Here is a 15,404-nt window from a genome sequence, read left to right on the forward strand (position 1 = left end):
TGGTTCTGGAAACCGGGAGCCAGCTCACCATTTCCGCCAGAGCAGAGATGACCTTGCCCAGCGTCGTCAGGGACTTGTTGATGTTGGCTCCTTCCTGTGTGCAGAGACGGTTGGGACACCAGTGAGCCTGGGAGCCTCTCGCTCCAGTGCGACCCGCGGGGGCTGGATGCCTGTGGCTTTAGGGGTCCAGGCGCCCCCCAGGAAGCCAGCAGAGGCCCACCTGGCGGGGCGGGGAGCACAGCTGGCCCGGTTCCCCTCGGCTTCCTCAAAATCCTAGTAACACCTCCCATCTGCCCCAACTGCTACAACCTCCGGAGCCCCTTCCCGTCCACCAGAAAATGGGGGGACCCAGTAAAATAAAAAGGCTCTCCTTCCTGGCACCCAAGACAGCGCGACCGGAAGGCGTCCATCAGGACGAGGGCTGGCTGGCGCGCAGCCCGTGTTCTGCAGGTGGGAAAGCGCAGACGTGGGCGCGAGGTGCTGTGGGCCCGCTGAGCGCGCGGCCTTCCTGCCACGGTCATCTGCCTGCGGCCTTCGCCCATGTCCTCACCGGAGCCCCCACGGGCGCACCCGCCTCCAGCGCCCCGAGGAGCCCCCCGCCGGGCCCACCCTGGAACAAGCCAGGGGTACCGGCGTGCCCCCGCCTGTGAGTCGCGGGGCCGGAGGCGGTCGGGCCCCTACCTTGAGACGCGTGCCCTTCGCCCCCGTGGAGTCCGCCCGCTCGCTCCCGGCCAAGTCCACCAGGCTGATTTTGCTCACCTGAAACGGCAAGTGTGTCAGCCGCAGGGGACGCCACGGGGCCCGGCCTGCCCGAGGCACCAGGGCCGGGGGAGAAGTCCCTGACCCTGCATCCCCTCTGCGCCTCTGTTCAGAGTTCTTCCGACACTGCCTGGGGCTCGAAGCCCCCTCCCCTGAGAGGCTGGTGGTCCCCTGGCCCCGAGCACCCCACGCTGCAGCCACGCCGTTCTCTGCACGCTGCATGCTCTTCGCATGTTCATGCATGGACTCCCCACAGCGCCCATGAGGAGCGTCCTATCACTGTCACCCATTTCCACAGATGGGGACTTGGTCTGTGCTGGGGTTTGAGGCCAGTTCTGGCGCCCCAGCCACCGCTCAGCTGCCTCATGTGCCCAGCGGGGGCCCCAGCGAACGGCCCCTGTGTTCTGGGGTGGGCGGCCACATGCATCCTGAGGGGCCAAGGCCTTCCTGCGCCACGGCATGGACATCAGTGGGACCCTCTCGGTGCCCCAGGCCGCCGCAGTCCCTGCCCGCCCAGGCCCCACTGGAGGCCTGCAGGAGGATGGCGCCCGGCCAAGGTGACCCTAGCACCATCGGGACTAAGGGGCACTCCCTTCCGGGCCCCTCTGTGGGGCTGGCGTGCCAACTGAGAGAGCCAGCCCTCAGGAGGGGGCTGAGGTGCCCGGGAAAAGGCCTGGACGTGTTGTGGGCACAGGCAGAGAAAACCCCACGCCGTCGGTCAGAGCTGCTGGTGGGCACGAACAGGCCTGGTGCCCGCCCCGCTGCCCCCTCCTGGAGCCCGCAGACTGCGCATCGTGATGGAAGCCCAGGAGAGGACACCCCACCCGCATCCAGAGAAGCCGGGGCGCGTGGGAAAGGCATCTGGGCTGGGGGCAGCAGCGGAGCGGGGCCCGCTCAGCACAGCCTCTCTTTTGTGCTCACAGAGGCCGGCGCCCACGGTCCCCTTGGCGACAGGCACCACCCACTGCAGCTGAGACTGCCCAGCCTTCATCGCTGCCCCCCGGAGGGTCACACCAGCACCCGGGCCTTGGGGGCTGTGCTGTGGTGCAGCCTGGGCGCATCCCTGCTCAGCCCCCACAGTCTCCACCAAGGGTCTGTGGCCCCTCCACCCCAAGTCCCTTCCACACCCAGGTGGCACCAAATGTCCAGATGAGGTGGCCTTGTGGCCTGACCAACCCTCCCCAAGGCCCACGCTGGGTTGGGGGAGGTCAGTGCCTGGCGCACGGCGTGAGGACGCGGCCCCACCTCAAGGCCCGCGTGCCCGACGTCACCCCCCACCCCCCGCGAGGCCACGCTCACTTTCTCGGTGGTGATGTCGGTCTCCGCGTCGTGGCGCTTCTGGGTGAAGATGATGTTGAAGACGGCGTGGGAGCGGCTGCTGGTCTCGTTCATGTTCGTGGCCGCCACGGTCCTGGGGGGACAGGAGCCACACGTGGTTACCTGCCGGCCTGCGGTCAGACGTCAGGGGCGCCGCTGGGGCAGGTCACACGGTGTCAGCGGCCCTGGGCTCTCGGGGCGGCCCTGCTGGTGGACTTCGTGCCTCCTGACAGCCGAGCGGGGCCCACGCCCCTGTCCACCACGTCCCCCGTGGGACCCTGGGCCCCAGCTCCAGCCTGGCACGCAGGGCGCCATGACTGGGGGTGTTTCTCCGTTCCCGGAGGCTGAGCAGAACCCCCGTACTGCTCACTCTGCGAGCCGGGCAGGAGCCCTCGGGGCTGGGACGTGGGAAGGCCCCGGTGCCACCGACACGCAGAGACCTCGGGAAGTGGCCCCTCTAGGCCCCCACAGCACCAGGGGCCTGGTCAGAACAACACCCCCCCAGGAGCATAAATGAGGTGCGGGTGTTGGTGACCGACACAGGGAACCCTCATCCTCCAGGAGGGGCAGGAAGGGGGACTGTTACCGTGGTGACCAGGGAAGCCCCTCCGGGGCAGGGAGGCCCAGGGCACTGAAGCCCAGTGAGACCTATTGCTTATGGCCAGCAGTGCCCATGGCTGACCCTTCTGCACAGGTCCCTGTCCCTGCCACGGGGCCCCGTATCCTCTGAGCTGGCAGGGCCGGACCTCAGCCTCCTGGTCCCTGGGCCCAGCAAGGCAGCTACCTGTGGGGTGACCGCCTGGGGCAGCAGCCCTGTGAAGGTGACAGTGTCCTCTGTACCAGGGGCAGGGCAGGTCCCTCTCAGGGTGGCAGGTGCCCTGAATGGCCTCGGGCCCATGGGGGCCACCTGGCAGAGCCCAGGGGAGACAAGAGGTGCCCCGGGAACCAGGCCTTCCTTGGAGAGACCTGCAGCCGTGCGCATGGGGGCGGGAGGGCGAGTCACCGCACGCACCTGGCCTTGTTCCCTGAGTCCATGAGGTCCTGGATGTCATTATAGGAGGTGACGGCCAGCTTGGAGAGGTCCTCCACGTAGGGCCCCAGCAGCGGGTGCTCCCTCACACGCAGGTTGCCCTTGTTCTTGGGGTTCAGAAGGTCGCGAACGCGCTCACAGTATATCTCCATGTAGCTGACCTGCAGGGCAGAGAGACACCATCGGGGGCCCTGGGAGAGGAGCTCTGGGGGCTGCCATCAGAAAGCCCCAGATGTGGGGCTGGAGTTGTCACCAGGGACTCCTGAGGGGGCTACTGGAGGATGCGGGGTCACCACCCAGGAACCCCAAGGAGGCGGTGCAGGGACTACCATCAGGGACTCAGGGGAGAATCTGTGGGAACAGCCCGCTGGGTAGGGGGAGGTGTGCAAAGGACTCCAAGCCCCTGCGTGGGTGTGTGAGTTGGGGGTGTCAGCCTACTCCCCCCCGCCAGGCCCTCCCCCACCCACCGTCATCCCGGGGCTGGCTCCAACGCAGCCGCCCTGGGGCCACGGCCACAGTACGGCCCATGCTGTGCAGCTCTGAGGCACCGTCCCTGCCCCAGCACAGAGGAGCAGCTCATGGCAGACCAGCTGAGCAGAGCACCGCCCCTCACTCCTCTGCGCCCGGCACAGCCGTGTCCTGAGTGGCTGTGGTAGCATGGTTGCTACATGTACCAGTGAGTGACAAGCTAAGGGCACAGACCGGTGGCGGGGACTCACTTTACATCAGAAGAGCATTGCTATCTGCACCTGCAACCCCCAGCCACGCCCCGAAGACTGCATGCCGGCGGGCAGCCCTACCTCCACGGAGTAGGACATGTTGTCATTGGTTGTGTCATTGATGCGGGAGAACAGGTCCTCACACAGCTGTAGGGACCGAAGACACGCAGTCAGGTGACAAAGGCCCTGCACCTCAGACGCTGTGGGTTGCCTGCACCCAGGCTAGGCACTGCTTCCCCAGTGCCCCTGCCCCTCCCAGTTCATCATAAAGGCACTGAGAAGTCCTGCAGCCCAAGGAGCTGGCTGCCTCCTTCTGCTTAACTCAGCAGTCCCCGCACACACCTGACCCTCTCTCATGTCTCATCTGCTCACACTCCCAGCAGTATCTGAGGTGTCCTCGTCTCAGCCTTCTGATAACCCGGGCACCTCTTCCTGCCTAGACCACCGGTCCTCACAGCCCCCAGGCGAGGGTCGCCTCCCCCAGCGGGTCTCCCAGCTGCCCCAGGCCACCCCTGCTGCCCGGGTGTCCTGCCCTCCCCGCCGGGCCCCGCCCCGGGCCGCGTGCCTGCGGGATGATGCCCTGCTGGTCCTTCTCCTGCTTGCCCATCATGGTGTAGGACTTGCCGGCCCCGGTCTGGCCGTAGGCGAAGATGCAGACGTTGTAGCCCTCGAAGGCGTGCTGCAGCATCTCCTCGCCGATGTCCCGGTACACCTGCTTCTGCGACGCGTAGTTGATGTCCTCGGGCTGCGGGACAAGAGGGACTGCGGCTGCAGGAGGCGGGAGCGCCGCGGGCTCGGCCCACCCCGGGCCCTGAGGACCCACACCACGACCCGGGGCCTCCGGGGTACCCCCGCCAGCGTGCGGGGAGGGGCGCCCGCTCTGCCACCCACTCCGGGTGAGGGGACACGCTCTGCCTGGAGGTGGCTTCCTGAGGCAGGGACGGGAGGGCCTGGCCAACCAGGCCGCAGCCAGGCCGAGCGAAAGGGTGGTCCAGCCCAGGGACTCGCACGTGCTCAGGCTCGGAACTGGGCAGGTCAGACAGCGCTGGAGGCCAGGCTCAGCGTGGCGGTGTGGGCGTGGCGAGGGGCGGGGCTGGAGAGGGGCGCGGCGGCGTGGGTGTGGCGAGGGGCGGGGCTGGAGAGGGGCGCGGCGGCGTGGGCGTGGCGAGAGGGCGCGGCGGCATGGGCGTGGCGAGGGGCGGGGCTGGAGAGGGGCGCGGCGGCATGGGCGTGGCGAGGGGCGGGGCTGGAGAGGGGCGCGTCGGCGTGGGCGTGGCAAGGGGCGGGGCTGGAGAGGGGCGTGGCGGAGTGGGCGTGGCGAGGGCGGGGCTGGAGAGGGGCCCAGCTGTGGTGTCCTGACGCTGTCCCTAGGATGGGGGTGCTGGACGTGGAAGGTGGAGTGGGGCGCCCTGGTGCTGTTCTGGGGGCCAAGAGGGCAGAGGTGTGACCTCAGGTGGGTGTTGGCACTGGGGCGGGGGGACTGGATGCCTTCTAGAAGGATTCAAAAGTTGGGGATGGGCGGGCTGGGTGTGGACTGCATGGGAAGTGGGAGGGGAACGTCGGTGTGGGCGGGGCTCCCGGGATCTGGGGGGAAGTGCAGGCTGAGGTGCTGCCCCCAGAAGCTGTGCCAGGTGCTGCACCGGCGGGCCAGGTTCGCTGTGGACACGCTGAGCGTGGGAGGCTGGGGCTGGAGACACTGGGGGGCAAGTGGACATACGGCGTGGGCCCTGGTGAATGCCCCCAGGGGGCTGACAGCCCCCTGGTCCCTGTCTCAGCCGGGACAGTGCGTGTCATAGGTCAGGGTGACCTTCCACGCACAAGGTGACTTAGGAGAGCAGGGCCCTCCTCGCGAGCCTCACACCCGTCCCTTCCCCCACTGCCTGCAGGGCCCTGCAGCAGAGAAGGGCAGTCATCACCCCATTTTAGAGAGGAGAGGGACCAGGTGAGGGCCCCACGGTGGTGGGGTGGTGTCCCCACAGCCGGGCCCCGCCCCCAGCCCCCCCAGCTCACCGAGGTGTGCGACCAGTAGGAGTAGTCGAAGCTGAAGCTCTTGGGTGTCTCCTTGGGCTGTTTGGGGTTAACGATGGCTGCGGGAGGGGACAGGCACGGCAGTCAGCGCTGTGCTGCGTCCCCTCCTGCACCCGGGGATGCCGGCTGTCCCCACGCAAGGACAAACCTTATTCCCCCCCATCCGTGCCCCTCCGGGTGCCTTCCAGGTGTGCTCTCCTGGGCCCTGAGCACCGGCCCTCCCCTGCTCCTCAGGGAGCCGCGCCCTGGCCTGGCCAGTGGCAGCGCTCACGAGTCACTGGCACCAGTACATCAAACAAGGAAGGCGGCCAAGCACCTGAGGTGGTGCCTCGCCCACCACCCACACCTGCCACACGTCCCAGGGGACCCCTCTGCCCAGTCCAAGGCTGCCTCGCAGGCCCTGCACCCAGCGGGCAGCGGGTCCTCGGTGGCAGGAGGGACCTCAGCCCCAGGCACCGTCTGGCCGCCCTGCCCACTCCCCACTATCTGAAATGTCCCTGTCAATAGAGGACCTTTAGGCCCCCCAGGCCCCACACACTGAAGGCGGATCCCGCTCTGGGTTTTCACAGCCACCAGGAACTTGGGCCAGACCTGGTCAGCAAGGGCTCCAGGGACAGCTGGGAGGTCACTCCCCCACCACATCACCCCTCTGCTGTGTTTCCTCAGGGGCAGTGGGCTGGGGCCTCGGTTTCCTGGACAGGGCACGGCCTGTAGGACCCCACCCCCCTGCCCCCACCAGGTGGCCTATCACCAGCACTGAGAGAACCAGACCCTCAAAATTCCCATGTGGAAGCCCTAAGCCCAGGATCTCAGAAGGTGACCTTATTTGGAGATGTAGCTGGTTAAGGTGAGGTCACCCTGGAGTCAGATGTCCTTATAAAAGGGGACCTTTGACACAGACATGGACACAGGGAGGCAGCGTCACCAAGCCTGGGGACACCCAGGATTGCCACAGCCACCGGGAGCTGCAGAGGCAGGGAGCGGCTTCTCCGTCGGGCCTCCAGGGAAGCCCACCCTGCCCCACCTGAGCTCGCCCTTCCAGCCTCCAGACCTGCCACCTGAGCTGCTGCGGTGGCACTTCATACAACAGCCCTGGGAAGGCGACACCCCATAGGCCTCACCGGCTCCTGCGCTGCCCCTGCCCGTGCCGCCCAGGTGGGCCCCGCGGCCGCTGGCTCTGGCTGTGTGTCCTGTCCTCGGCACAAGCCTCAGCTGAAGCCCCGTCCCTGGGGCCAACCCGGCTTTGGGCTCCAGGCCGCAGGTTTGCAGGCTCCCGGTAGATGACCCGGCACCCTCGGGAAGCCCCAGGAAGGAGCAGGTGACTCACTGTCACATCCCTGTCCTCAGAGCCGAGAGGGTCACAGCCACGCAGCTTCCAGGAGCAAGACCCAGAGGAGAGCAAGCTGCCGGGTCCAGCTGGGACCCCAGGACACGGCCACCGCAGCCCCAGCGCAGAGCACGCCGGTGCCGTGGAGGCAACAATCTCAGGCTCTCCTGTCGCAGGCGCTCCTGACTCAGGCAGCCCGGGCTGGGCCTCTCCCAGACTGACAGGAGGGGCCGGGCCCCCTGGCTCGCCCCACAATGCCCCCCTCCATGACCTCATGGCCTCGCCTCTCTGCCCGCGGCCCAGGTCCCAGGGCAGGCCTGGCCCCACCCTGCTCCCCTGTCCGGGCTGGCCCCCAACACAGGCTCTGTGAGCAGGCCCCCTCCCCACACCTTCTCTTGAAAGTGTCCTGCTGCTCGGGTCTCCCCCACACACCACACAGGGACCGTGACCTCCCTGAGGCGGAAGCCCTCCCAGGGACAGGGACAGGGGCAGGGGCAGGGACAGCTGTGCTCAAGGAGCTGCACAGGTCAGGTTGGGGGCAGGGGCGCGGCCATGGGGACCCCCGGGCCAAGCTGCTCTGGCCCTCAGGACAGGATTCCCACCACAGAAACCAGCAAACATAGTCATGCGTGTGCACGTGTGTGCGCATGTGTGTGTGAGGCCACTGCCCCAAACTCTCAGGATCCAGGAGGTGGCCTGACGCACAGAGACCAAAGCCTCAGCCGGGCTCCGGGGAGAGTCAGCTCAAACCCAGTCACTCGCCCGTCTGTGGAGGGGACCCCCCCACCCTGCTCCCCTGAAAACCCTTCCTGTTGCTCTGATTTGGCCCATGTGCCGCACGTGCCCCAGCTCGTCCCCGTCACAGCGCCCACTCGGCCCTGTGGGGCGGGACCCTTGGCCCGGACCTACAAGGGTGATGGAGAAGGGGCCACGGGGGCTCGGGGGGCTTGTCCCCTCCTCCTCCCCCGCAGCCGGGCCCTGGGTGCTAAGGACCCTCAGGGCCCGGCTGCCTTTCTGGCCTGGAACGGCCTCCCTGTCCTCCTCCCCCCGACCCCTCCCGTTGACCCCCCACCCCAGAAGGTTCCGGGGTGATTCACAGTTAGAAACAAAGCAAAAGAGCAGACGCAGGAAAACAGCGTAGGAGCCAGGGCAGCAGAGCAGGATGGGGAGCGGTAACCGTGTACACTGGGGTGAACGGTGTGCCCTAAAATTCACGCCCCCCCGAGCCTCAGAGTGTGGCCTTCTTCAGAACAGGGTCTTTGCAGATGGATTAGCTGTGACGATAAGGTCACGCTGGGGAAGGGTGGGCTCTAACTTCACCCATCGGTGTCCCCACAACAAGGCCTCGTGAAGACAGACACTCTGGCCCTGTCCACACCTTGATTTCAGAGCTGCAGAGAGCACAGCCCTGTCGTCTTAAGCCTCACAGTCTGTGGCTGCCTGTGAGTGTAGCCCCAGGAAACCAGCGCACCGCGGGGACGAGCAGGGGCCGGGGCCGGGAGGCAGGACCCGTGACCCTCACGCCGCGGCGTACTCACTGGTGGTGCTTCCGGACATCTGGATGATGCACTTGGAGTCGCGGCTCATCTCCCGGGAATTGAAGGGGCGGACGCGCACCGCCACCTTCACCGAGGCCCCCGCCATCTCTGCAGCGTCCACGGGTCAGGCCTGGTCAACGGTCGAGCCCCAGAAGGCGGAAGGCACCCTGGGGGAAGGGAGGCAAGGATCAGAAAGGACATCCGAAAAGGCAGCACAGGCTTCTCCGGCAGGCGGCTGAACCCACTTCCCTCCAAATCCTTGCAATGTGACCCCGCGCCGGTCCCAGCCCACATGACGGGGCTGGGGGGCAGTTGCAGGCAAGAAGCACCCCGGACTTTAGGAAGGAAGCCGATGAAGTGAGTGGGGCCGGGGGCCTGAGACCAACCAGAAACCACCACTTCGCAGCGGGACCCTGAAAGGCTCCGGGCTCCTCGGGTGGCACCAACACACGTTTGTGAAAGCGACCCCGTTATGGGCTGAATTACATCCCCTCAAAATTGACGTACGGAAGCCCTAACCCCAGGATCTCAGAACGTGACCTTATTTGGAATGAGGGTCCTGGCAGACGTAACTGGTTAAGATGAGGTCACCTGGGGTCGGGTGGGCTCCTAACCCCATATGACTGGTGTCCTTATAATCAGGGGCATTCGGACACAGATGCCCCCAGAGGGGACGCCCTGTGAAGACAGAGGCAGAGATGGGGTGACACCCTGACAAGCCCAGGAACACCAGAGAGTGACAGCAGCCACCAGGAGCTGGAGAGGCCAGGGACCCGTTCTCCGTCCGGCCTCAGGAGGAACCGGCCCCGCCCACACCTTGGTCTTGGGCTTCAGCCTCCAGACTGGGAGACGATGAATCTCTGCTGTCTACGACTACTTCGTTATAGCGGCCCCAGGCCCTCCCCGGCCCTGGGGACATCCAGGCAGGAGGCCGGAGGCTGCCCAGGGAGAGTGAGGCTCCCTGCAGCCTGGGCAGGGGCTCTGAGGACCACTGAGGTGGGGCGTGAGGCTGGGGAGAGGGCTGGGGGTCACCGGAAGCCTGGCGTGGCCCCAGCCCCCGCCGCTGCGGAGTGCAGGGTTCTTTGTTGGGAAACTGCCCGGAGCCACAGCTCACCCTCTAGCAGGAAACACAGAGACTGAAGCAAACGGAAAAACAACAGGACAGAGAGACACGCGGGAAGGAGAGAAAGTGTTCCTAAATGCTCATACGTGACCTCCCAGCAAGAAATGGCCGCTCCGGGAGGGGCGCAGGATGCCGGGGGGCCGCGGCCGCCCCGGTGCATGGGAGGGTGGCCTTCACGTCCACCGGAAGGTCACCTTCGCTGACAACGAGGAAGCAGCTTCCCCGAGGACGCAGGCCCAGGGTGGGCGCAGAGCCAGGTCTGTGCCGGCTTGAGAGGACTGCGCCTGGTGCTGAAAGCCCGCAGGTCAGAGGTGAGCCGGCAAACAGTGCTCGCAGCCGGCACAGAGGAGACAGGAGGGGAGGTGGGCGGGGGGCGGGGGGGTCCCTGTGGGCGTATCCCAGGCCCAGGAGGTGGGGACTCAGGGAGCAACGGGCCTGGGCTCAGTGAGGGGGTCCCACGCAACACCCCAACCTTCCCCTGCGGGGGGCAGCCCCTGGCACCCACCACCGGCCCTACAGGTAGGACAGTGCCCGGCCGAGGCGCCCAGAGGAGCCCGGGGCAGAGGGGCCGGCCGAGGCGGGCAGGAGCTCTGGTCGGTGGCAGCCTGTCTCCCGCCCTGGCTGCCCGCAGGCCTGAATCCCAGCCGCGACCAGTGAGCTTCGTTCAGCACAGGGGACGGAAGACCGTTCCCCATGTGCCAAGGTCAGGACAGGGGCACAGAGAGGGGAAGAACCTGGGGGTTCTGGGGAGGCCGCGGGAGGGGCAGCCTGGCACAGCGCCACCCCTGGCTCCAGAGCAGGCACACGGGGACCGAGTGTCACTGTGGGCAGCAGTGCAGCCACAGGCGTGAGGGATGGTCCCATGACACTGGGTACCCAGCACCTCCAGCCCCATCCGGCGGGAAGGCGATTCGCGGGGACCACCGAGGCTGCCCCTGCAGATGGAGGACCGGGCAATGCGCTGCCTGAGCCCCCCACCGCCGCTGCCGAGCCTAGGGGGGATTTTCTGCCTCACGCTTCCACCCCAGGAGAACCTAGTCCCAACCCCCCATCCGTGCGGACAGGGTGGGGACCTCTAGCCATGTCCTCTGGGGACCCCAGGATCAAGAGCAGGAGGAGCACGCGGGGCACCCTGGGTCCCATCCCTGAGGATGCGGGGGAACAGGAGTGCAGGTCCGTGCACACTTGGGGCTTAAACCCCAGTCTCTGCCCTGGGCCAGCTCCTTGAGTCCCCGGAGCTCCCCAGAACAGGACAGACAAAGCGGGACTGTCCCCCAGGCACACAGCTCTTTCAGGGGCTACAGAGGCGGAAGGAAATGCCAGGCCAACAACTTCAGGGTGGGAGCAGAAGCCAGGGGGGCGGGCGCAGGATTCACAGGGGGCCGGAGTCACGCCCGGCCGCACCACGAGCCCCCACAGCCGCAGCCAGCGCCCTCACACCCACCGCCCGGGCCTGGGCTGGAGGGACGCGCCTCTGACACCCACCGTTCCTCTTGCTGGGAAATCTTTGCACTTTTGCAACTGAGAAAAGTCTCAGGATAGTCGGGCTGACGTGAGAACAGTAAGAGCGAGGTCGGGAATTCCCGGTGAGAACGTGAATTTGAATGAGATTTCTAGCAAGCTTGAAGCCTTGTGCCTTTAAAAAAAAAGCTGTATCCTTTGACTGATAACAAGCATTAAAATAGGAAATTATCACAAATGAAGAAAATACTTATGGAGGCACGTGTTCAGTTTGATGCTGCAGATTTTCCGTTCTCCCCCAACATGAACTCCGTGCAATTCCGATAAGCAGAATATCCCAGCAGGATGTTCGGTGCAGTCTGGCAGGTGTTTTGAAGAGTTTTAAAAAATGAGAGCTAAGGGCGCAGCGCCCCTTCCCAGCTACCACACGCACTAAACAGCTACGGTAATTTCCCACGTCTAGTAACGACACGAAAGCCCTGGCTGGTTTAGCTCAGTGGATTGAGCGTCGGCCTGCGAGCTAAGTGTCGCTGGTTCGATCTTCCAGTCAGGCAGGGTACATCAGAGAAGGAAAACTCTGACTCCAAAAAACCTCCGCTGCCTTGCGGCATACCTCTTCAGGGGAAAGGCTAAGGGAGTAAACCCCGACAGAAAATCCGGAGCCGGAGTCCCTAAGGCGGTTTGACGTTGTAGTCATCACCGGCAACTCCTGCGGCGCACCTGAAGCCAAGCTGTATTGACTCCGTCTTTCCCTTGGACCCTTCAGCTGCGAAGAGAGGGGGGGTCTGCTGCATGGGCAACAGCAGACCCTCCATATTACCCTGTCCAGGCTCTGTAGCTTCAGCGTCATCGCAAGATGTCGATTCAACACGGGAGGAGACAGATACCATGTCACTCCCGAGTCGGACTGCACAGCCATTCTCGGCGGTGCAGATAGACTCTTAAAGAAGCTACACCATCGTCTCTCGAGACGGACGGCTGCCGACGACGACGACGAGTAACGACACGAACTGACAGCTCGATGGGAAGGACTCACTCAGCGTGACCCCAGACACACAGACACACAGACACACAGACGCACAGACGCACAGACGCACCCACAAGCCCAGCAGGCGCGAAGGCAGCGTCCCGGGTGATTGGTTCTCCCACACAGAGGAGCGGAGCGGGACCGTCCCCTCTGAGAGCCGTGCAGGAACGCAGAGTAGACTCCGCGCGTGGCCCTGGGGTGGGGGCGCCACATTAACACCACGCGCGATGCGAAGGAAGACGCTGCCCCAGGTGGTCATTTGGGGGCAGCAGAGAGACGCCCCTCGGCCATGAACGACTAGAGAAGCTGGGTAAAAATTTAAATCTGTTTTAAGGGACCTGTGAGCTACTGAAGCCACACGGACGAGCAGGCCAGAGCCCAGAGACGGGACGCTGCCTGGGCAGGAGACGGCACCAGCGTCCTGCCGCACCCTCTCGGGGCGTGCCTGCGTGCTGGTCACCAGGCCAGAGGCTGGGACCCCGGGGGCATCCCAGGCAGAGAGCCGCTGCTGAGGGATGGGGGAACCTGCAGAGCCTTCGGTCAAGAGAAACAAACTTGAGAGGATGGAGAGAATGAAGCCAAACACATTGCCAGTTCTCCCCTAAGACACAGGCCAAACCCTGAAGGCGTGAGGAGGAGAAGCTGACACACTCAAGCAGGAAGCCGCTGAAGATCAAAGAGGAGTCTCCACAGTCTCGGGTGCTGAGGAGACAGAGATCGGAGCCCAGGATCCCCAGGAGGAGGGGCCCTAGTGACCACACCAGGCCAGGTCGGAAAGCCCCGGAAGGCACAGAATCTAAAAGCAGGGCAGCAGCCTTATCGGAACCGCAGGGCCGCCCTGACTCAGCAGCCTCTGACCCTCCGCTCAATCTGCCGGGAAGAGAAAAGGTGAACCAACTGGAATCTCTACAGTGTTTTAATAGGTGACTTCGGGCATTAAAGCATAAGGTACAAAGCCTGAAAAGGGACAGGACGGGATGGTTCAAATCAAATTGGGGGGGGGGGGCAAAGAAAAATACCAAGAGAAAAAAGACACACACCTACACATGATCCAGATCTAGGAGCTGTCAAATGGGGACTTTAAAACAGCCGTGACTTGTATGTTCAAAATAAGAGAGAAAAAAATGAAGAAAATAAGTGAAAAAATGGAGAATTTTACAAGAGGATTTGAAACTATATAAAAAAAAAATCCGATGGAAATTCTAGAACTGAAGACACAATAACCGAAATTAAGAGCTCAAGAGCTTAGACTCAGAGAAGACGGTATTCATGAACTGGATGAAAGGTCACTAGAAAGTCGAAGAACAAAGGAAAAAGAATGGAAAACACAGAAATGAGAGTCAGAGAAACCTAGGGCCCCATGGGACGGTCTGACATGCGTGTAACTGGGACGTAAAAAGAGAAGGAATGGAAAGGAGGGAAGCAGCAGGTGAAAAGATAATGACCACTTACCGTCTAAAACTGCGGAAGCTTCTCAACCACAGATCCAAAAAGCTTGAAACCACAAAGCAGGATAAATCCAAACAAAGCCACACCAAGCCACATCACAGTAAGACTGCTCATACCAAAGATGAAGAGAGAAATCTTAAAAGCACCAGGAAAAAAAAAAGTTAAAGAAACAAAAGTAAGACGGACCAGTGACTTCTCCACAGAAATGGCGAAGGCTGGAGGGAAGGTTCTAAGGTCTCAACACCGTGTGGGTGGAAAAGTGATGCTTCCTACTAGATTGACAAGGACACCTGTTTCAGCTGCTAGCACAATCATTTGAAAAAGCAGAAAAGCAATGTATAACGAACAACTTATTAGCAACACAAAAAATTTTCAAATACCTTTACTCATCCAATAGACGGCGATTAAAGAGGAAAAACAGAACGGAAGAAAGACAGCTCAAATGAAAACAGACATTTAAGACTGAAGTGACCTAAATACTCCAAGTAAAACAATACAATTGTCAGAACAGATTTTTAAAGATTATGTTCTATTGATAAGAGACACCTTTAAAAAGAGAAGAGACTGAAAACGAAAAAATAAAAATTTGGGATTTGCTTGTTCTGTTGGGTACTGAGAAGGAAACATATATTGGGTTGGTCAAAAAGTTCATTCAGTTTTAAAGTAACACTAAGAGACACGTTTTTCATTTTCACCACCAACCGAACTGAACGACGAACCCATCTGCCGTTCTGCCCCGCCGCGTTCCGCCCCCTTTCGGCAGCTTCACAATCCCATCCCCCAAAGCTTCTTATCTTTTGGAGCAAAGACTGTTCTGGCGCCTTTTGCAGCCCCCCAGGGAACTGAAATTTTTTCCACTAAGAGAATTTTGTAAAGACCCAAATAAACGAAAACCCCGAGGTGCGATGGCTGGTGAATACGGCGGAGGAGTCAGACCCTCCCAGCCGGGCCGTGCAGCTTTGGCCTGGTCGTCAGAGAGACACGCGGTCTTGCGCTGTCCCGATGGAAGAGGGTGCGTTCCCTGCTGACTGATTCCGGATGCTTTTGTCAGGCGCGGCTCTCAGCGGGTCTCACTGGGGGCCGTGCTCGTTGGCATTAGTCACTTGGTTTTCCGGAAGGAGCTCATAACAGAGGACGCCCCCCCAGTCCCACCGTGTACGCAGCATCCCCTTCTTTGGGTGAAGCCCGGCCTTGCTGTGGTTGGGGGTGGTTCACTTCACTTGCCCATGACCTCTCCCGTTCCACGTTACTGTAATGTATCCACTTTTCATTGCCAGTCACAATTTGTTTCAAAAACGAAGTGTTTTCATTATGTTTAAGTAGAGAACTGCATGAGGAAATACGGCCAGGAAGGGTTTTTCCCTTATGGAAACCCAGACAGCAGAGCCATTAACATAACCACGCTGGCGCAGACGACTTTCGGTGTTTGGTTTGGATGTTTCGAGTATGTTCGCTATCTCCCACGTGGTAGAACACGGATTGTTCTCAATTAACGTCTCGATTTGATTGTTGTCAATTTCAACTGGCCTACCCGACCCTGGAGCGCTGTCCAGTGAGAACTCCCCAGCACGAAATCTCACAAACCGCTTCTGACGTGTTTGATCAATCACAGCCCCTTCTGCACAC

General features: G+C 62.5%; 1 protein-coding gene across 1 annotated transcript in view; it reads right to left on the reverse strand.

Moving 5' to 3' along the window:
* The window catches only part of KIF1A (kinesin family member 1A), a 63,378-nt gene that overhangs the window by 38,475 nt on the left and 9,499 nt on the right, over positions 1 to 15,404 (reverse strand). The window contains exons 2-9 of the mRNA XM_090285342.1: positions 8,719 to 8,885; positions 5,836 to 5,912; positions 4,391 to 4,570; positions 3,907 to 3,972; positions 3,089 to 3,267; positions 2,059 to 2,170; positions 682 to 759; positions 29 to 94 (exon numbers count right to left, since the gene is read on the reverse strand). Of these exons, the coding sequence (XP_090141468.1) occupies positions 29 to 94; positions 682 to 759; positions 2,059 to 2,170; positions 3,089 to 3,267; positions 3,907 to 3,972; positions 4,391 to 4,570; positions 5,836 to 5,912; positions 8,719 to 8,824 (864 nt within the window). The 5' untranslated portion in view covers positions 8,825 to 8,885. The remainder of the gene's footprint in view (positions 1 to 28; positions 95 to 681; positions 760 to 2,058; positions 2,171 to 3,088; positions 3,268 to 3,906; positions 3,973 to 4,390; positions 4,571 to 5,835; positions 5,913 to 8,718; positions 8,886 to 15,404) is intronic.

This window comes from Furipterus horrens, unplaced genomic scaffold (genome assembly GCF_987537825.1).
Source record: "Furipterus horrens unplaced genomic scaffold, mFurHor1.1.pri manual_scaffold_1, whole genome shotgun sequence".
Lineage (NCBI taxonomy): Eukaryota > Metazoa > Chordata > Mammalia > Chiroptera > Furipteridae > Furipterus > Furipterus horrens.